Raw genomic sequence first — 23,587 nt, 5'->3', positions numbered from 1 at the left:
GCGAATTCATTCTTATTTAATACCTTTTAAAAACGCGATTACACGCAATCCACACGTTAGAACACACCAAGAGCTAAATTCAGATGTTTCTGAACTGTTTAAAGTAATAACATTATATATTCGCGGCAGCCAACTGCTCGCGAGCTGGCGATGTATTTCTCTGAACACTTGAAGTCCACAGAGAATTTACAGCCTTTCGCATTAAAACACTGCAGCGAAACGGCACAAAACAATTAGAATAATATATTATATGGTTTTAAAGTAGTTTTGGCCACTGTCACGCTGGTCTTAGCTGGTTTCTAACTGAATCATCATGCTGAACGTCACAGATGAGCTCGCGATGTATTTGTCTGAACACTTGAAGTACACATTTACAGCCTTTCACATTAAAACACTGCAGCGAAACGGCACAAAACAATTAGAAGAATATATTACACATATGAAAATGAGTGTTTATATGTGCTTGTGAGATTTCTCTGTCAGGCTTAACGTCGCAGCAATTGCTCAGCGTTGCATAACATGGTAAAGCAGGGAGCTACACTGAGACCAAAAGGGTCGCATGCATCACTGATTATTTTTGTACCTACTTATGTGTTATGCTATGATTTAATATGACCATTTATTAAAACAGAAATGTGTATTTTAAGAATACGTTTTATAACGTGCTCCGAGCATTCAACACATCAAGTTGGCTTCAGCCCCGCGCTGCGGGAAAGCTGAACTGAGCAGCTGATGGCGCGTGTGCACGAGAGAGAGCCGCGCGTATCGCGGACAGGGACAGCAACACTGAACAGAGCTCTCGTTCAGGACGTTCACTTCCTCCTGGACCTGAACGAACAAATTCAAATCGCAGTTTAAATAAACAGAAAAAAGAGCGAAAAGCAAAAGAGCTCAATTCAGCAGCGCGGTGTTGTTCAGGGAGCAAGCAGAGACGCGTCTCAAAGTCTTCTTGCTTTTGTACCGACAACAAATACATACAAAATATGTCGAAATACCCGTGTTGGAAAGTGTGTTCGAATAAGTATGTGGTTATGTCTTAAGTGAAAGTAAAGATTTGCAAAAAAAAAATCGGATGTGTATCATCTTAATGGATGCGTTTGTCTCTTAAAGGGACCGCGCCTAATTTACTAGCTCTGCTGTCAGTGTCTTTAATGTATGAAAATGAAAGTAATCACTCACTGCTCTTGACTGAATTACCTTGTAGTACAATAATTTATCCAAAGTCAATCCAAAAATAAGATAGAATTGTTTTACTAGTGGGTGCAGGCCACTAGTTCATTTATGTAAGTGAGTATGGCAAAATAGTGATCTGTGAAATATTATACCCACTAATTCTTTATACAGTAGGCTACCAGTGAAATTGATTTAAAAAAAATAATAATTAAGGACCTGCCCATGTTTTGCTTAAGTGTTTCTTTCTTTAATTGTTAATGCAACCTTTTCACACCACAGACTGAACCAAATTAAGCATTTCTTGCTTGGTAACTGTTCAACAAAGTATTGATAGTTGTGTAAATATTGTCATACTGACAGTCTGAAGTTTTGGTTGATTCCATTACATATCTTTTTATCAAAGTTATCCGAAATTATCAAGATGAATTTGTTCTGAGTTATTGTCATATATTATTACCAGTTTCTAAACTACAGCAAATAAACTGTGATTATGTGAGAAATGTTGAAGGTGTCTGAATACATTTTGGTTTGATTGTGTATTTTATCTTACAGTGAAGACTATGCAGTGCTATTTTACATTAACAAAAACAAACTTAAAAAAAGTGAACATTATGTAAATAGCACAAATAAATAAATAGAATGAACATACAGTACAAATTAAACAATTTTAAACAGTGTGTAACTGCATCATCTATACAAACCATTGTGCTTGGACCCCTTATGATCTCCTTGATTTAAAATGCATTGTTTCAGTAATCTTGTGTGTCGTTGCCCACAACGCAACGGTGGCAGGACTGTGAAATACATACACGAGAAAAATAGGCAAGACTTATTTCACATCCAGCTAGACAACCCTGTCATAGCTGTTATCATAGCCCAGGCTTTTTATTAAAAAAAGAAAACAGCAAGGGAGCATGGAAAAAGACTGTTGCAGGTGTATTTTTTTATGGCATTATTATGTGTATTAATTTTGCAGCGGGGCAACTCAATGTTGGGCACACAAGTACTTTGGCTCTTTTGCTCCATGGCCAAGATGGCCAAGCCAACATCAAAGTTAGTTCACTAACTTTTAATTCTAGTTGTAATTACTATAATAAGTACATAGTATGTACATGAGGAACAGGACTGTAAAATAAAGTGCTATCATTTACTGTATAGCTTGTCTAACCGTATAAGTATTTCTTTTAATTGTGCACCTGTTTTTGTTCTCTGATTGAAGTCCATGTCTTTTCATCCATCTGGAACCCTGTAAATGCTCAAACACTTGCTGTAATTTAACACAAATGGGAACTAATAATAATTATAAATAATGAAATATGTATTTTTTATTTATTTAAATAAAGTTGATAATATAATTTGTAAATGAAAAAAAAGGTAATTGAAAAATAAAATACTATAATAAAAACAGAAGTCACTAGCAATCTCAGACTGGTCAGGAATTTTTTTTTTTTTTTTTTTTTTAAGATGCTGTTGTAAACATTTCCTCAAAAAAATGAGGGAAAATTTGAAAGATCTGCAAGAAAACTATAAGAAACTGATGACCGTCAAGAATCGAGCAAAACCCTGCCGTAAGTCTCATCTAACCCCGGCACCACATGCATTTTACATGCAGCTCCGCCAGAGGAAAAGCAGCGAAACCTCTCTCCTGCAGAAAGATGGCGAGCGCTTTCTTGGCCGTTTCACAGCTGTTCCTGGTTAGTGGCTTTCTCAGAACGTTTCACACGAACTCTCAGAGCTGTACGAGCAAATGAACATGAATCATATTGTCTAAAACTAATCCAGACCTGCCATTGTACTGCAGCCTCAGAGGATGCTGCTGTGTAACATGGGGAAAACCAGATTAATAACACGGAAATATCGATCAATATTATATTAGGCTGTGATCATCTTTCATAGACTTCGAATGTTGTAACTGGCTTTATCAAACTGGAAAAAATGCCTCGTCTACAATTTAAGCATGAAGTGTAGTCAAGGTGTATTTTATAAAGCTATATATTATTTTTTGTTTGTTTTTTTTAAGAAATTAATACTTGATACTCAGAAAACAATGCATTAAATTAATAAAATATGACGGTGAACAAATTTGTAATGTTACAAAATATTACTATTTTACATAAACGTTGTTTTTTTAAACGAAAGAATCCTGAAAGATCACTGTATCATGTTTTCCACAAAAATATTAAGCAGCAAAACTATTTTCAAAATTAACAATCAGCATATTAGAATGATTTCAGGATCACGTGACACTGAATACTAATACCTACTTTCCCATCACAGTAATAAATAAAACTGAAAAATATATTCAAATAGATGTTTTGTTTTAAATACTAATATTATTTTATTTGTGCAACATTTTTGTTTAAATAAAAGCAGCCCAGGTGAGACTTTTTAATAGTAGTGTATGTTTTATTATAATTGGCCTTGCTCTGGATATCATCCAAATGATACGGTCATCTCCCCTTTGTCCATGTGATCAAAATCAAAAGGATAAAGTGTAAACCTGATCCTCTCACTCTTGCTCCATCCTAAGTTTTTCCAGAAATGTCCATGACATGTTGCCGAACATCTGAAAGGTTAATCCATCTCAGTCAAAACCTCAGACTTCACACAGAGATACGCTCTCAGTACCCCGCTGGCAGCCCAAAAACCAATGCACTCACCTTCACATGTGTACAGGCAGAAATGTGGAACGAATTACACAGCTAAAAAAAAATAGAGAGTTTGGTTAAGCGAGAAAAGTTATGCAAGGGAAGGTGACAGAAACTTTGTTTGTTTGAATGAATGAGGAACCAAAGTGGTTGCATATTTTTACTAGAACAAAAATTGGATAAATAAATCAAGACGCGCTAAGATTGAGTAAACAGTGTTAAGTTAGAAAACATAGGGTTGTCGGCCATTCACGCCATGGAAACTAAAGCAGCAAGAACAAGCTCCTGATTGGCCTGCCTGTAGAAGCCAACATTCAGACACAGGAAGTGACTTTAACAACCTGCCACAATTATCGCACGCTCATTGGAGAGGAAGCACAAGGCCATAATCAATTAGCAATCTGCGGTGAGCACAGGAGAAAGAGTCAAGACGCAAATTCAGGGGCTCGTCCGGGATTCTGTTTCCGTCAGACAGGGGTTAAGCTATAAAAACAGCTACATTTATGAAATGCTCACAGAATAAATTGGAGATCTCGTGATCTGCAGCACGTAAGGAGGCCTGCGAAGGATTTTTAGGGTCAGGTTCATAGGAAACCGCAAGTTTAACATCATCTGAAAAAAAAAAAAAAATGTATATATATATATATATATATATATATATATATATATATATATATATAAATTTGAAATATATATTTATTACTTCAGGCTTCAGTATCACATGATCATTTAGAAATTAATCTAATATGATGATTTGCTTCTCAATAAATTGTCATTTTTTATTAAATCAGTTGGGCTGTTTAACATTTTGTGAAAAGTGCAATATTTTTTGTCATTTTTTTTACTTTTTAGGATTCTTTGATGAATAGAAAATTTTGAACCGAATATAAAATATATATCTAACATACAAATGTCACTTTTAATCCTTAAAGTAATACATTTCTTTACAAAAAACATTTACTGACCTAAAAAAAAATAATAATAATAAAATAAAATAAAATAAAAAATAAAAGATTTTCTTGATTCTTCAACATCAAGAATCACACAGTCTGCTCTGTATGCAAATTTAAATCCTTTAAGAAATAATAATGATTTTGAAATGTAAACTAATGAAATGTTCACTGAACAGTTTACTAGAGAGATTTTAGGTCGTGATGTCAAATCAATATAATTATCAACTGTGACGCATAACAGAAAATGTTCATAACCATCCACAAGATGGCAGCATTTCATTAACTATAGAGACAACCTTACTGTGAACCCAAGCTTTCAATGACAAGATTAAGTCCCTAAAGTTAGGGAAGTAAAAAAAAAAAAAAAAAAAAAAACCTAAACCAGAGATATATTTATTTTGATTTGTTTTATTTAACAAAATGTATTTTTTACAATGAAATATTTGTAAGGATTCAGAGAGGTGTTTGATTGTGCCTGTACTGATGTACATTTGCCTAGGTAAATTCTGAGTTAAAAACTTCTACCTTGAAATCTTAGCTAAAGAATCAATTGAATCAGTTGATACAAACAATGACCGTTAGCCTCACTGTCACTCATTGTTTGTAATTTATTTAATACTGATATGCCTTCATTTGCAAATGTTTTTTGATCTTTTAGATCCCGTGCTTCTGTCTTTGTGAGTCCACAGGCCGTACCCTGGGCATCTACTGTAACACATCTTCTCATGCTTCAGTCTCAGGCATGAAGCAGCTGTCCAGTGAGAGCAGCGTTTCTGTCTCTGATGAGGGCGACTGTGATTTCAGCGAGTCTCTCCACAGATCTCTCCCACTGCTCTGGCACCTGAAGGAACACACACAAACACACTTAAAGACACTTGAATACACAAACAGATGTGCTCAAAATAATCAAATGCGAGTGGACCTGTGCTTTTTCCAGCTTTCTCATCAGCAGACAAGTTAAGGGCCATGATATTTGGCAGCCTAAGAAAAAAAAGTCAGGCCTCCTATTGTGCTCACAGGGTTTCAGGTTTTGTTTCATGTCTTCTCGGGTCTGTTCTCTTAATGTCTTAATGCCACCAAGACTTTGATGCTTGTGGTTGACTTTCGACTTTCCAACTTAATGATTTCCACAACTGTTACCATTTTTATTTTTAAAGCGTCAGTCTTTTACTATTTTTCACAGTAGCTGTTTCTCCTCTCGCTTCCAAATTCTACAAATCCATGGATAAGATGTTCTTAAACTCCGAGTATCATTACGCATATTTTCCACAGTTAACTCCACAGGATTCAATTTGTGAGCAAGACGATGAAATAAACTCAAATCTAGTGGTTAAGGAAATTTGTGAAAAAACTAAACAAAATCACGATTGATGGTCAGACTGCAGCGGCTCCTGAACTTCAGCAGCTCTGCATTGTGCACTGCTTTTTAATCTTCATTTGGAGACAATTTGGAAAAGAAAAGAACAACAAAGAAGGAATAAAATGAAGAGGAGGCTCCTTGTTTTTCCTTTTGTAATTCAGTCACTGTTTTCTTACTTAATTATGGGTACAAAACTCTGGGTAAGGCGCCAAAACATCTGCAAGCGGTCAACTGAAATCCTCCTACCCTTCAACTAATGACAGCTACTTCACAGACAGATTTCACATACAATTCAAATGTAGCAAGAAAGTTTATGGCATAAATTCCTATATCGGCGTATCATCAGATAACACGCTGTAATGAGGTCTAAACCAATGAAGAATGACCTCCATGTATTTGTTTAGTCAGGAAATGAAGAACAAATGGCCCCAACCTGATTGCCACCCACATGTAAAACTCGGGTCCACGGAAAAAAGCATGTTTGTGGAATATTTACAAATGCAGAAAGACGAAAAGCTCGCCTACTTGACCACAGCTAATGACAACTTTACTGATGTGGCCGGTTTTGTTATTGGTGTGACACGACAGTCCTACTGGGAAAATAATATATGGGAATGTTCTTTTTTCTGAACAGATCACCAACGAGGATCAAAGGTAAGTCTCATGTTTCCACTGAGTAGCAAAATATGACTCACGTGTAATAAGCAAGCAGCGGATCAACAACTTATTTCTTGGCTGGAACGTATTTGAGCTGCCATGACGTTGAAAAATCACAGTAACACGTGGAGAAAAACAAGATAATAATACTGTTGAGTTCGAGTCAACACACTAAATGGAAATTGATTTTACTCTGAAGTGTGTTGTGGTCTATAAAAAAAACATCAATCCATAAAAAGCTCATTCTATGTTAAATTAAAATGTGGTGGGGAAAATATAGTGCATTCATTTAGGGGAAGTCACACTGGAGTAAACAGGTTAAGTGATTGATTCAATGGTTGAAAATAGGGATAGGCGATATGACCTAACGCTTATGTCACAATAGGAGTCATTTTATGTAATTGTGATGTTATATACCACAATATAATTCATTTTGCTTTACATAAGGTCTTTGTGATATCTAAATATTTGAGAAATTTCTTGATTCTTGTCACCAGTGGGTGTCATATCACAGCAAACTAATACTAGCCTTCAATAAAAAAAAAGAATAATAATATTTCAAGAAGTCAAGTAAACAGTCAGTGATTAACTAAGAATAAGAAACTAATTACTAGCAATAAATTAAATCATATTTAAATGTATGCATTTAGCAGACACTTTTATCCAAAGTGACTTACAGTGCATAAAAAAACATATATATGTCGCACAGGACTGTAAGTCGCATTTATTTAGACCCAAGAACCAAGAGAAACATTACCGTCTACAGCCGCGAGAGGGCGCTCTATATTTTCAGTGTATGCTACAGGAGCACTAAGCAGCATCTCTGGCAGCATAGAGTGCCCTCTCGTGGCTGTAGACGGTAATGTTTTCTGTTAGTTCATTTCTCTTGGTTCATGTCAAATTTATTTTTATAAATAAGTCGCACCTGACTATAAGTCGCAGGACCCGCCAAACTATGAAAAAACGGTAAACCGGAAAAAACGGTAAATTAAATATATATTTCTTCTTATGAAAGTTACAAAAGTGATTTAATCAAGAGCAGTGAGAGATTGTCTGTCTTCTTTTGTTTGATTAATATGAATGACGCAGCAGAAATATTAGACTGTTGTCACTTTAAGAACTGCCCAGATCCGATATACTGTTACACGTGGTTTCTTTAGCCCTGTTCAGACTGGACCAGTTTTACAGGGGGTCATTAGAGAAATTTGTGTTTTACAGACATACTTGGTGATTTTAATCCGATCCTGCAACGTCTGTGTTTCAGAGCAAATTACCTTCTGTTTTTCAGCAAATTCATTGATCCTATGAGAAAAGTAATCTCATCCAAAAGCAAATGTCTATGATATCCTGCCGGCAATCTCTTTTTTTTTCTTCACAATGCGCTTCTGTGTGTTTTGGCCAACATGAATTAACGTAGACGCTCTTACGCACATGTTTTATATATTTACCTCCCAGAAAATAAATAATAAAATCAAGAGCCAGATCACTTAAACTGATAAGACTGGCCATTGTAATATCTGCTTTAGGTAAGATTAGGCTACTCACGTTTATTTCTGCACTTAATTCCATAATGTTTTAATTGCATATGACGCCTACCTTTATGAAAATTAAACATGGGTTTACTACAAATAAATAAAAAATAAAATAGATAAACTAAAGTAATACAGAGCGCATACAGAACACTTGATCTCTGTGATGCCCAGATGTAAAAAACGGACCCTCCAACCTCTGTAATCCCGTTCGAATTGGTACTTGAAAATCACAGACGTTAGGTGATAAGAATCAAAACTCAAATGTAGTTTAGAAAACTAGTCCCGTCTGAATCTTTTCTCTGCTGTTTGCCTTCACGTAAGACCTAATTTACTGTTTACGAGGGTATACTTGCAAAGACAGGCATTTTGACACATACAAGTGTGTGTATTTAACCGTTCAAGGCCTATAAAGTGGCAAAAATAACTAAAAAAAAAAGAGTCCCCTATGAGCACTTGTTTAAAATCACTTGTTTTTAAACCACAACTAAATATAGATATGCTAAATGATTAAATCTGAAGGTAATCACTATGATTTGTCATAATATTACATCACTTTTCCATTCCTGACAGCAGAAAGCTTACTAATGAGCTCTATTCTGTCGCGGTGTCATGGCCAACACTTAAAAGCACACATGGAACAGGACATTCGACACTTGGAATTTAAATTTTTTTGAAGTCTCAGATGGAACAGCTCGTCTTTTGAGACTGCAGGGATTTTCCAAGAGTTCCAGTATCTTTTCCAGGCTTTTATGGGATGGATAAAACATTTACAGTGGTCCCAGGCCAGCCTAATTTACATCTAAATCAAGTGGATGGGATCGAGATGCTGTTCACTATACTACTAACTGTGCATTACAACAAACCTTTCTTCCCAAGCCAACAGATCAAAGCTATTTTAATAGAAAATACAAACAAATTGTATCACATGAACCTCTTTAATCCCTCAACATCTCTTTTAATCTTATTACTGATGCAATGAAATGCAACAGATCAATTCTCTCATTCAGATTCAGATGATATCCAAGAAAGCTCTGAGACTGGAAAGAACAAATGAAAGTACATAAACAACAATGGAGGGACTACAAGGCCAAAGTTTGTAATCTTACAATGGTAATTTAATGGAAAAGAAGAACATCTTTGAACAAACAGATCAAATCAGAATCATGGATACCAGACACATGGCTGCTTTCTTTCCATTGTAAAATCCCTTCTTTCTTTCATTTGTTCCCCCTTATGATGGTCCCATTAGTGGAAAACTCTTCCAATGATGTAAAAAGGCCATTCAAACTCCTTTTAACCTGAAACTGGCAGAACTAATGAAATTCTCTGTACTTGGCCTTGGCTTCCCTTGAGAGAGCCTCTAGACTGGCGCTTGATGTCTTTTAACACACCAAGATGTTTGTGAAATCATTTTTATATAGGCGTTTTCCATGTAATATAAGAGAAAAGTAAGTGCCAATGTTTATTACATAACCTGATATTGTACAACAATTACTAAAACTATAAACTATACACTTTTCTAATACTTCTTTTTACCTAAAATGCTACAGAAAACGGACTAGATGACAGCTTGTTCAGCAGAGGACCACACAATGAGTCGTTCAACTGTCCTTGAAAATCCTGCAGATCCATAAAGTCTTTCCAGCAGCACGGAGCGGCCCACCTCGCACCGGCGGGCTCTTTGAAGATGGGGCCTCAGCAATTAGGAATTTAACAATGACAATTTGCACCCTTCAGTCTTTTTCTTTCCAGGCAGCAAGTGAGTCTTATTCCACTACAGGCCTGCCAGCGTCTTTCTTTAATGACCTTCGTGAAGGTTTTCAAACCCTTAAATGCCAGCTGAACTGGAAAGAATACTTCGTCACAGCACTGAAGCCAGATCAATACGACAAGTGCTAGACTTTTACTACCAACACTTTCAGCCAAAGTGGATTTCAAGCAATAATTTTTCAGCAGTAATGTGCATTGTGATTTAAAGGGAAGTGTGTGGGAGTCCACCACAAGGAGGCAGCAGAAAGTGAAAGGTCTTGACCAAAAGCTGATCTTAAGGGACAGACTAATAAACTTGTGGTGCTATTAATTAAACAGGAAACAGCCTAAATAAACACTACAAAATGCATTTTAAAGGGAAATGTCTTATTCTGCCATTAAGACCCATGCAGGTTCGGTGTCCCTTTGAAAACATGGTATTACATTTCTTACTCTGACCATGCATTACTTTTGGGAAATTATAATAGCGCCAGTTCCTGAATGTCCCTCCGGACTGCCAATCAAATGACAGTAGCCAGAGGCAAAGAGCTTGACAGAGACATCGAGCCCGGGTTACTGTCAACTTCAGAGATGTGATATGGGGCTGAACTGTACTGGGCCTTTTTTCTTTTTTTCGAAAAGGACAACCATGCTAATGTGTGAATAAATATATCAATTCTGCTTTACACTTCTTGGCAAAATACATCTTAAACTTAATCTTTAATCTTATATTTCAATCCATTAACAAGGTACAAAGCAGAGCCTGAAACGCTTTCTTTCAACAAACAGTGAAAATAACTTCTTAACATTCATATTTTTAATAACCTCGTTTAATTTTTTTATTCAATGTATCTTTTTTTATTTTTTATTATTATCCTTTCTTCCAGTTTTAAATTGAGTTATTTCACTGCTTCGAATTAAACTAGACAATAATTAGAAATGATGCCTTGGTATTAGTAAAAATAACAACTTTATTTTATATGTAGATATTTAATTTCATTATAGCATATATTTTTCTAACCAACAGAATTTACAATTGGTTTTAGTTTTAGATACATATGTAAATACATATTTATATTTCATTAACTATATTTTACTAATTTACTAATAAATGTATAAATATATTTATATAGAGAGAGAAAAAGAGAGAGAGAGGCAACATGAAAAAAAATCACCTAGATAATACTACTAATGCAAGATTAATTTTATGTTACATAATAGGTTATATAGTACAGGTGCTGGTCATATAATTAGAATATCATTAAAAAGTCAATTTATTTTACTAATTCCATTCAAAAAGTGACTAATTATGACATTTATAACTGACAACTTAATAAAATCTCAAATTCAGTATCTCAGAAAATTTGAATATTGTGAAAAGGTTCAATATTTAAGATACCTGGTGCCACACTCTAATCAGTGTAACACAAAGTGTAACTAAGTAACTCAAAACACCTGCAAAGGCCTTTAAATGGTCTCTCAGTCTAGTTCTGTAGGCTACACAATCATGGGGAAGACTGCTGACTTGACAGTTGTCCAAAAGATGACCATTGATACCTTGAACAAGGAGGGCAGATACAAACGGTCATTGCAAAAGAGGCTGGCTGTTCACAGAGCTTTGTGTCCAAGCACATTAATAGAGAGGCGGATGTTGTGGTAAAAAAAGTGTACAAGCAATAAGGATAACCGCAACTTGGGGAGGATTGTGAAACAAAACCCGTTCAAAAATGTGGGGGAGATTCAAAAAGAGTGGACTGCAACTGGGGTCAGAGATATATTTAACAAAATAAATACAAAACGAAATAAATAAATCAAAATAGAATGCTTAAATATATATATATATATATATATATATATATATATATATATATATATATATATATATATATATATATAAACAATTAGGCCTACTAGATACATTTTATCGAATTATCAGAGAATTTTTATCGAAATTCTCTGATAATTGTCTAAAATAATGAATGCTGATAAATATACATTTTTCTAAACGAAATTCTTACATTCCTCTTAATTTTATTAATTGTATTATGCTAAATAAAATGTGTTCAATATAATAATCCAACCTTAGTAAACATAGCCTACCTAAATGTATTTGATTTTCGTTCACTTTGTTTCCATGAAAACAGCTGCCGTTTTTGTTCTATAGAACATTCAAAACAAGCTCATTAAAACACAAACACACACACACATGAGATGAAATGTGCTTAGGTCTTTACAAAATACACCTGGATTACAAAGCCTGTGAAAAGCACATACAATAAATGCACTTAAAGTACACTTAGATAATGTACTTGGTTGAGCAAGCGGACTTATTCTTGATCTTGTTTCCAGATGTTTGACATGCCTTGCTTTTGTCAAGTAAACAGCAGCTTTAATTTTCTTCTCAACTTCTTGTGTTGAGTCCATTTCTACTACACACCACCGTTCCCCGCGGGTCTCCCATGAAATGTTCAGACTGCCCACTCCCGCATGCAGCAAAGGTAAAGCCACCCCCTCCCGCGAGATTTGCGTTGGGTCCTGCAGGAGCTCAAACCCAATGCAGCCCTCTATCCCAGAGGGAGAGAGGAGAGGCACACAATCCATGTTGCTTGAGGTCTAGTGTAAAGTTTCCACAGTCAGTGATGGTTAAGGGGTGCCATGTCACCTGCTGGTGTTGGTCCACTATGTATTCTGAGGTCCAAGGTCAATACAGCCATATACCAGGAATTTTTATAGCACTTCATGCTTCCTGCTGCTGACCAACTTTATGGAGATGCAGATTTCATTTTCCAACAGGATTGGCACCTGCACACAGTGCCAAAGCTTCCAGTACCTGGTTTAAGGACCATGGTATCCCTGTTTTAAATCGGCCAGCAAACTCGCCTGACCTTAACCCCATAGAAAATCTATGGGGTACTGTGAAGAGGAAGATGTGATATGCCAGACCCGACAATGTAGAAGAGCTGAAGGCCACTATCAGAGCAACCTGGGCTCTCATAACACCTGATCAGTGCCACAGACTGATCGACTCCATGCCACGCCGCATTGCTGCAGTAATTCAGCCAAAAGGAGCCCCAACTAAGTATTGAGTGCTGTATATGTATACATTTTCTTACTTTTCAGTTGCCCAATGTTTCTAAAAATCCTTTCTTTGTATTGGTCTTGAGTAATATTCTAATATTCTGAGATACTGAATTTGGGATTTTCCTTAGTTGTCAGTTATCATCATCAAAATAAAAAAAATAAAATAAGCATCAGTCTGTGTGTAATGAATGAATATAATATACAAGTTTCACTTTTTGAATGGAAGTAGTGAAATAAGTAAACTTTCTGATGATATTCTAATTCTAACGTCTCAAAAAAATGGCTAAACAAAATTCAACTTATTCATTGAAAGTGCCATCTAATATCAACAGGGAAAAGCTAGCAATTGACTTTGTACAATTAACTTAATGTACAGGAAATGTCAGTTAAATAATGAAAGTCAAAATGGGTTGGATTGAAAATCATACACTGCATGGCTTATAGCTGTAGAAAAACTTGACAGTTGTTAATCTCTTCCATTACCACTTTATTCTGAAGAAAACACCAGCCAAAGGCGAAAGATGATTCGGCCCACTGATTTTTCAAAATGTACCACCAGCACAAATACTTAATACTTAGAAAGATTTGTGGGATTGTGCCTCCAAAATGTGTCCTCAGCACGACCCCATCATTCTCATTCAGTCTCACCTCATTTCAAAAGGGATCTGAGTGTCTTCTCTTCTCTTAAACTGGACGACACATTCACATTCCTATTGAAGCACTGCATTACACAATATTGATTCAGGAACTGCTCAGATAAACAAGTCAAGGTACACTGAAAGAAAATCAAAGTAATAATGAAGGTTTCCGTCGTTCGGTTACAAGGAGAATGGCGTCTATAGTTTCTCAGGTCTTAAACAGGTTTCCTCAGTGAACTGTCTCTCTGGATCTCTTTTTTCTGTAGAACAGCCGCAGGCGTAACCTACCACATTCACAGGAATGAGGCGAAGAAAATACAGAAAGCTTTTGTTTCCATACCTGTGAATACTGCTCTATTTCAACAAGTCAGAGGGAGGGAGCGATTTCTATGTTTGTACTTGACCTGGCGACAGACATGTTCCTAAACAATGATAGACCACAATGCTTTCTTACACTGACAGATCTGTTGAAAATGCTAAAGTATGTCATGATACCCCAAGGCCCACATGAAGAAACCAAACATCCGCTGTTAACAACAAAACCTCTTGAGTTCACCTCATTACATTTTGTGAAATACACCGAGAGGTCTAGTCAGAGATCAGCCCGGGTCATGTATGTTATTTCCTTCAGCATTTCAGTTTCTACATCCTTATTTTCCATCTCCACGCTCACCCATCGCCAAGCGCCCGCACCTCGTCTTGATGCATTAGGAACAAGCCTTATCACGTAAATATTTCACCTTTCCCTCAAACAAAAGACTGTCTGCGTTTGTTCCCGAGCTGTCCAAACAAGAATTAACATAGACTAAACAGTCATCATTTGTAGAAGAGTAAAGGTGAAAGTGTGAGAGACAGCAAAATTGCTTAGCGGAAAACAAACCTGCACGGTTTATACAGATGCAATATAAATACCTCTCTGCCTATATACTAATAACTAATATATATATATATATATATATATATATATATATATATATATATATATATATATATATATATATATAATAAATTCAATTGTACTTAAAATGGATGTTAACAATACTTGAATTTTCAAGCATTTAAAAGTTTTAAGAATGTTTTAATATAATTTTTCTCATCTACATTTTACCTGTTGCACTTGTCACTTTCGAATGTAGTGTTTTTATAAAAATATATAAAACCCCAAAAAGTTTGGGATTAGAAGGTTTGAACAAATTGCAATTGTTCAAAAGACATCAAAACATAATATTAGAATGATTTCTGAAGACACTGAAGTCTGGAGTAATGATGCTGAAAATTCAACTTTGCATCACAGGAATAAATTAAATCTTAAAATATACTAAAATAGTTATTTAAAATTGCATTTGATTGACGTGCTGCAGAAACGTTTTGCTTTATTGCCATCTGTTGACACAACCTCCAGAAGTTATCCAGGATGATTTGAATTCCAGGCTTAAATTAGACTTTAAATCTAACAGGATATATGTGGTCTAAACTTCTGGACTCAACTGTATATTTAACATATATGGTGCGGTAAATGGTTTCCAGTGTAGGAAGGATATAGCTCGCTCAAAAGGTTGTGCTTATCAATGGCTCGACCTGACTCACCACCAAGAAAAGAACACAAACTACTAAAAAGATTTAAGTCAGAGGTGAACCACTTCAAATGACTTAACCGAACGAGGCTCATACTAAATCCTGAAAAACTCCCGAGCTCAAAACAAGATTACTGCGCAGTGGACATTCAATACCTGACAGTGGGTGGTCGTCTCAAATCTAAAACAAGTGTTCTGCCGTGGACAGGCTGCATGGGGTAGAATACGCCACCACTGCCTCTTGCTGATTGAATGTTTACAAAGCCATTTGGTCGCCCCTGGTAAGCATCAGCATCTAATTTCTAATCTAATTTGTTTGTGAATGTTCTTGAATGGAATGTTGTCTCGCTATGAGAGTTTGCATGCATATGCAAGATCATGAGTGTATCAGTGGCTTATGTAATCTGCCAAATCAATACTAAATAAACAGTGGGTTACAGTGTGTGATCAGACACGCCAGCTTGTATCTGGAGGCATTACACAGTGATGCACCAATATTTTGATCACTGCAACGTCCAAAAATCATCCATAAGAGAAACTGTCAGAACAGGTTTGAACAGAAACCTCAGAAATTATTTTCAGTAGATACTAACCAACATTTTTTGTAAAACATTATGAGAACAAGTGTGCCTATGTTCCCCCAAAAAATCAGTTTAAGAGTTATTTTTATTTTTGAGAGTTTTCTGGAAGGAATAGTTCACCTAAAAATTATTAATTTGCTGAAATTGTGCTCACCCTTAGGCCATCCAAGAAATTTAGAATCACGTCACTTGCTTGCAAATAGATCCTCTGCAGTGAATGGGTGCCGTCAGAATTAAAGTCCAAACAGCTGATAAAAACATAACAGGAATTCGTTCTCTGCATTTAACCCATCTAAAGTGCACACACACAGTAGTGAACACACACACACCCGCAGCAGTGTGCAGCCATTTAAGCTGCGGCACACCGTGGAGCAGTTGAGGGTTCGGTGCCTTGCTCAAGGGCACCTCAGTTGTGGTACTGGGCGCTGTACATTCATACCCCCCCATCTACAATCCCTGCCGGCCCAAGACTCGAACTCACAAGCTTTGGATTACGGGTCCGAATCTCTACCCATTAGGCCCCGACTTCCCGCTTCTCCTTTGATATTGTACCGCAGCCAGATATTGTATATCCTAACAAACCATTCTTTAATGGAAAGCATATAGATCTCAATTTCAAGATAAGGACAATTATGACTGGTTTTGTGATCCATGGTCACATATTACATTTACCCACATTCAAAATTAAACATTAAAAAACATTTTTGTGTGTAATCACTATTAAAAATATATATGATATCATAAATAGGATTGATATGGTTTATTATTTCAAACAAAGGCTGACTTTCTGTGTTCATGGAGGTTTCAACTAGGAAATTTCAGTGCATCATTAGTATTAAATATCAAGAATACCCAACACATGCTGCCACAGTACAGATCTTTTAGTTTAACACTGTGGTACAATATCAAAGGAGAAGCGCTCTGGCCTGGAGTTGTCAGCAGGGATCTTTCAAGACCGCACAAGAAAAAACACTGACTTTTTTTTTTACTTTTCCTCCTGCAGTGCATTTGTGCCAGCCGGAATGATGAGGCAAATGTAAAAACAATTAGACATGGAGAGAAGGGGAATATTTGGAGAATGAGAAATGACTACTGGAACGTAAATCCGACACTAAGCGGAGGGTATGGCCAAATACATTTGCGCTGTCAAAGGCAGACGAGTATAAAAAGAGACGCTGAGGTACGCTCCACCCTGACATCATTTAAGCATGGGTTATTTTAGAGCGATTTAAGGATCTGATACCTTTTTGTGGTCCCTCAATCATCACAGTACTGTATTGACTCCTATAGAAACCTGCAGATACCCAAAACATCATTAGTCTTCAGAAAATCTAACTGATTATTTGGCAATCGAGCCTGCAAAAAATAAACCATTTAAAAACTGCATCAGGCTTCAGTGCCAGTAGGGCTGAATTGGAAAACTCAAGATGGACCAAATTTGGGCTAAACCAGGTATCCGGTTTCAAAAACGGGTGGATCTGGGCAGGTAGGAGAGTCTCTTTCTCTTTTCTAAGGAGCAGCTAATCTCCTCTCAGGTTTAGATTCCTCGGCTGGATGCTTTGAGGAGGAAGTGAGGGGTGGGTAAACTGCTGGGCTCTCACAGGAGGGATTAGGACGGCTATATATCATTGTGACAAGCCTTTTCAGCACATGACAGACCACCAGGCCCTATGTGCGAAGGAGATCTTGTGACACTTCCTGTCACTCACTGGCCAGGCACTGATGGGGCCAAAAATGACCTGTATTGTCACCGTCAGATCACTTTACTTACTCCAAGACACATGTTAAATAGTTCTTATAAAGACTATCTATCTAGCGTTTAAAAGTTTGGGGTCAGTGAATTCTTTTGAAAGAAATGAATACTTTAATTCAGCAAGAACACATTGAATTGATCAAAAGTGTCAGTAGAATATTTCATTGTTTCAAATAAAAAATAAAAATGCAGTTATTTTGATTCACTGAAGAATCCTAAAAAAGGAAATTATAATATCAGGATATTAGAAAATATAGGATGTGGCTGAAAATACAGTACTGGAATATTTTACAGTTATATATTAAAATAGACTGTTAAAATATACAGCTATATATCAAAATAGAAAACATTTTTAAATGGCAAAATTGTAAATTTATACATTTTATTTATACATTTCACAATATCCCTGTTTATTTGATCAAACAAATGCAGCCTTGGTTAGTATCTATCTATCTATCTATCTATCTATCTATCTATCTATCTATCTATCTATCTATCTACATTTACAGTACAAAGCTGCTCTTGTGGCTGTTAGTGTCACGCTTGCCTCAGTCTGGATTTAATAAGGCAAACTTTGCATATTACAAACATACCGTGGAAAGACTGAAAGAAATTATTTGTTTAACGAGGCCTGTCATTGTTTACACACAATGAATCACGCAAACATCTCTTCGAAATCTACGTGGAGGGTGACTAGCGAGAAATACTTCCACAACCTGGAGGTCCATGACACGGAGGTTTCAGTCTCAAGCTTCACTGAAAAGTGTTGAAAGACTTAAGTCAAATCCTGTCCTAAAAGGAATGCGTCACTGAACAAACTGAACACAGTCAAGGTATAATACGTTCTTGAAGCAGAAGTAAGAAAAAGCAAAAAAAAAGTTTTGGATTAAAAAGACGCAGTGTTTTTAATGAAGACAGAATGTGTATTCATGAGACGATGTTTACCAATCCTTATTAGATGCCAGTGTTCTCAAAACAACAAACCCTCCACATGTACAAACATCTGGCTAGCAAAAACAAACCCAACGATTCTAATCAAATAATCCTGGAAGACTACAGAGATAAAATCGCCCACATCAACTTAAACTACCCTTAACTAAACTACTCTTAAACTGCATCTTCTTTAGTGCAGACAAAAGAAAGGACCGTTTCTGATGGTATACATGTCAAAGTACATTTATTAAATACAATATTCTATAAAAGCATCTATTTTACGAACAATTTTATGAATCTAGCTATAATCATAGGGCAATTTTTATAATGACACTTATTTATATTATCGTTTTTATATATATATTCCACCCTGCCGTCTATTTTTAATGTAAAACCCTCTTTTTAACCTTAGAATGTAACTATTTTTTTCCTATCATGCCTTTAAGAAACATAATTTATGTGAACTGACCAACAGTGATTTACCCTAGTTATTGTTAAATTTATGGCCAATTTATGCCGAAATCAGTATTTACAATATTTTTTCATAATGCACCAATTTATTTCATCTCAAATGATCAATGAAAACTTAATTGCTTATGATATGAGCCTTTTAAAGTTTCCCAGCGGTGATCATCAAAACCTGATTTTGACTGCTTGAATGATGCCAGTGGAATAAATTCGGTATAGTATTAGGCAATGGAAAGTCTATATATTTAACCGTTATGTCATCCAAAAACCCTCAGGCGTGACTAGCGGCAGAAAACGTCTGACGGTTTCACTGCATCTCAAAAACGATCTGGATAAAATACCGAATTAGGAGGCATGACCTCTAATTGAAAAAACCTATATCACATACTGAAGGAAGGTAGTTGGAAGGGTCAGAACTCACAAAGCGAGACTTGGCAGCTATTTTGTGAAGCATGAATAAGCGCATCTGGGAGGAATTATCTTCATCATTACGGGACCTATGAGGGTGATTTATGCATGGTCTTTATCTGCACTTCCACTATCTCACAAAAATAAGCATTTTATCACGACGAACACATATTACAGTCACTCCCTCTGCTGTCTGAGCATTTTAAATGAGGGCCGCAGCCAGACAGGGCAAATTCACACATCACTCTCTCTGGTTTTTTCCCTTTGGAGCCACAACGGCTAATATATAGTGAAGATATTTAATGAATTCTCCAAAGGACACGTTTTAGACCTCCTGACCAAGCAACGAGACAAGGTTCCTCTTGGATGTTCCTAGACCTTTTATCCAGGCCAGATCAGGCTCAGATGAAGCTTATAAACAAAGCTATATTTTCAGATTTTGGGTGAACTATCTCTTGAACAGACATAATGATATCTCATTGAGAAAATTACCTTGGTGTGATCAATCTGAATTCCATAGAGCAGAACATTTCCCAGTATGACTTCAGAGGCCAGACTCCTGAAGGCTCTTAACTCTTCTGTCTTTTGGCTGTCGACAGACTGATTTGTCATGTTCAGCTGTACCTGTCAGCAAAAAGAATAAAAAACATCTCCACTTATCTACAGCAGGGTTTCACAAACTGAAGGATCGTGAGGGAATAGCAGGGAGTTCATAAGTTTATGAAAAGTATAGTAATGACACATGTGTCAAAATAAATTAATGTAAATAAGATATAAAACTAAATGAATAATTTTCGGAAAAACGTACTTAAAGATTACAATTTTACAATTCAAGATAAGTTTATATCTCACAATTCTGACTTGGAAGAAAAAAAAACTCACAATGGCATATATAAACTCACAATTCTGAGAAAAAGTCAATAAAGTCAGAATTGCGAGTTTGCGCAACTGCAAGTTTATATTACAATTCTGAGAGAAATGTAGTTATTTGAATTTTTTTATTCAGTGGTGGAAACGGGCTTCCGTATGTTACCATTACCAGTAACTGACATTAGAGAAATGTGCCAATGTGCTGTTAAATTATTAAAAATATTAACTTAAAATCTATACTTAAATCAACAAAAAGGATACTAAAAAACAGTTACTAAAAAAGATGGAATCTTGTTATCTGCATCTCATGTAACCATTAAGTGAAATATAAACATGAACATGTATTCTTAATTGCTACTGTTATTCAAATAACATTTCAAAAATAAATAATTACAAAATACAATTAAAACAAAATAAAAAACTTACTTAAAAGATTCAATATTTTGTTTACCTGCATCTCGTGTAACCATTGTAGTTGTTAAATTATTGAAATGTAAACTGAAAATCTAAACTGAAGCTAAATAAATTAATACAAATATTTACTAATCTGATGAAACAGTATTTTGTTTACCTGCAACTTAAAATCTACACTGAAATAAATAATTAATTATTAAAAAATAAACAACTTACTAAAAAATATTAAATATTTTGTTTATTACCTTTAACTGATAGTAGAGAAATGTGAACAAGCAAATATGCTGTTAAATTATCATTTGAAATCTAAAATGTAATAAAAAAAAAAATTTTAAACAATGAAACGCTTACTAAAAAGATGACATTTATTGATTACTTGCATGTCATGTCATTAACAGGCATCAGACAAATGTGAACATATGAATGCGTTGTTAAATTATTTAAATATTACCTCAAAATCTCAAGATAAACTTAAGTAAATATTTTAGGTCAAAGGGGTTCAGCTGCTAAAATAACACATGGCAAATTACGGACCAATACAGGAATTAATAAGCATTACAATACTTATCTAAATCACCTATAATGACTCGTTCAATCCAAATGGGAATTAATAATACCATATTAACCTGCACTTACTTCAGTTAAATATTCCCTTTTCGTAAAACAGGCCCATTAATTTCAAAAGTGCCTCATAGTACTCTTTTTAATAAACGCTCAGTGCTCTCTGTGTGTTTGGACAGGTTGAGCTCCCATGCAAAACAGCAAGAACCAACTCTTAGCGGAAAGTTTCCATTGCAACTGACCCAGCATTCACCGATCCGTTAAATGAATGCAATTTCTTTTTCCGTTCGCTTACATCACCGTTTTAGGAAGATGTGGCTTGTACGCATCCGTACCAAATAAAACAGGCCTTGCTCATTTTGCTAACTTCTTGAAGAAAAACATATTTCTAACAGAGGTCATATCCCAGTATAAATTGGGGAAATGCGGTTTACTCTGATTCTAACAGATTTTTTGTAGTTTCATAATGAAGTATCTGTACAAGTACAAAAAAGGTAACTGAAAGCCCAACAGGAAATGTAATAGAATGTTAAGAGGATCCAAATGTAAGCGTAAAGAAAGTCAAGCAAACCTCTGAACAGCTCGTTATAAAATAATCTTGAAGCACGGCTTGTGGTTTTACTCGCAATCACACGCTCTCTCAGCCACATGTGCTATCATCACATCTGTGGTGATGATAAGAACAAAGCATCTGTGAAATCCAAACAACGAGTGAAAACATAATGATGGAGAGTAGAGGTTATCTAACGGCCCTTCAGAGGGAATGTTAAAGGAAGCACATATGGATTCTGAGAAAGCTGGATTCCCACACTGGATGCGGATCCCTGGATTCAGAGATCAAAACTTCAGGAGCACAGATTTTATGCTTTTGAAACACATTTAAGAAATTAATCAAGGTAAGAGTGATGACATTCCCAGAGTTTAAGACTAAGATGTTCTGAGGTACAAATGCTGGACAAGAACCAGGAAACAATACATCGAGGGTTTCCAACTGCCAACACCACAACGGCAGTAAGTTTTAGCACTTCTGTGATCAGATGCACATTGTGGGCCCTATTGGGGCCTTATACTCCCGGCGCAAGGCACGGCACAAGTGTTTTTGCTAGGTTCAGCTCTGAAGCAGTTCTCATTTTCCAGTTCTGCGCCACATTGTTTAAATAGCAAATGGATTTGCGCCCATTTGTGCACCCATGGGCATGCTGGTCTAAAAAAGAGGTGTGTTCAGGAGCATTATCGGCGCTTTAGACCATGCACTTAGATTGTTTAAATAGGGCCCTGTATGTGTCTATGTCACAATGAAAATGACAAAATGAGTTTAAGATTAAACTCTTGCCTCTTACAATCAAATTTTCTCAAATACTTCCCCTTGTGTTCACACAATAAATAATATGTTTGGTATTATAGCAACAACCTAGTGAGCATACTTCATCAAAAAGTTTTCTACTTGCATTAAAGCTAAAAAATGTTTTAAACTAAACACTGAAAAGGTCAATGGGGTGTATGGAATCTTACCCAAACAACAACTACTGGGTATAAACGAGCGTGGTCGATATCTTCAAAACGTTTCACCATGTCCAGGGTCCCCGAGAAGTTCGAAGCAGTCGTCTAAAACAAAGGCACAAATAACATTAATGTCACACCAAACTAATTTGTAAGGGGGCAAAAACTATGGCTGTAAATCTTACTGTGAATAAATATAAGACAACTTACACAAAATAAATTAAACATTTAGAAAAATGGATAACTAAACAAAATTTATTAGAAATGTTTTACATTATGTATTTACAAAGAAATAACTCATAGTAGTGATGTGTGTGTGTGTGTGTGTGTGTGTGTGTGTGTCACACACAACATATATAGAGAAATTTAAATTGGAAAGAAATTAATACTTCTTTCAGAAAGAGTGAATTGAATAAATCAAAAGTGACAGTAAAACCATTTATAATGTGCCAGAAGATTTCTAATTCAAATAAATGCTGTTCTTTTGAAGTTTGTTCCTCAAATAATCTTTTCATATAGGCATTCCACAAATGTTTTCAATCTATTCTATTGAATCATTTAACACTGACGACTGGAGCTATGCTTGCTGAAAATTTAGCTTTGCCATTACAGGAATAAATCACATTTTTAAATATATTAAAATATAAAACAAATTATTAATTATAATAATATTTCAGAATATTGCTGGTTTTGCTGGATTTTTGTTCAAATATACACCGCCTTGGTTGGTATCA

General features: G+C 35.6%; 1 protein-coding gene across 1 annotated transcript in view; it reads right to left on the bottom strand.

The window, feature by feature from the left end:
- Positions 1-5,190: 5,190 nt before the first annotated feature.
- The window catches only part of crppa (CDP-L-ribitol pyrophosphorylase A), a 31,349-nt gene continuing 12,952 nt past the window's right edge, over positions 5,191-23,587 (bottom strand). Inside the window, exons 8-10 of the mRNA XM_026282157.1 lie at positions 22,866-22,958; positions 20,001-20,132; positions 5,191-5,615 (exon numbers count right to left, since the gene is read on the bottom strand). Of these exons, the coding sequence (XP_026137942.1) occupies positions 5,511-5,615; positions 20,001-20,132; positions 22,866-22,958 (330 nt within the window). The 3' untranslated portion in view covers positions 5,191-5,510. The remainder of the gene's footprint in view (positions 5,616-20,000; positions 20,133-22,865; positions 22,959-23,587) is intronic.

This window comes from Carassius auratus, chromosome 15 (genome assembly GCF_003368295.1).
Source record: "Carassius auratus strain Wakin chromosome 15, ASM336829v1, whole genome shotgun sequence".
Classification (NCBI taxonomy): domain Eukaryota; kingdom Metazoa; phylum Chordata; class Actinopteri; order Cypriniformes; family Cyprinidae; genus Carassius; species Carassius auratus.
Note: the sequence above shows the minus strand (reverse complement) of the source record. Positions and strands in the feature narration are given on the sequence as shown.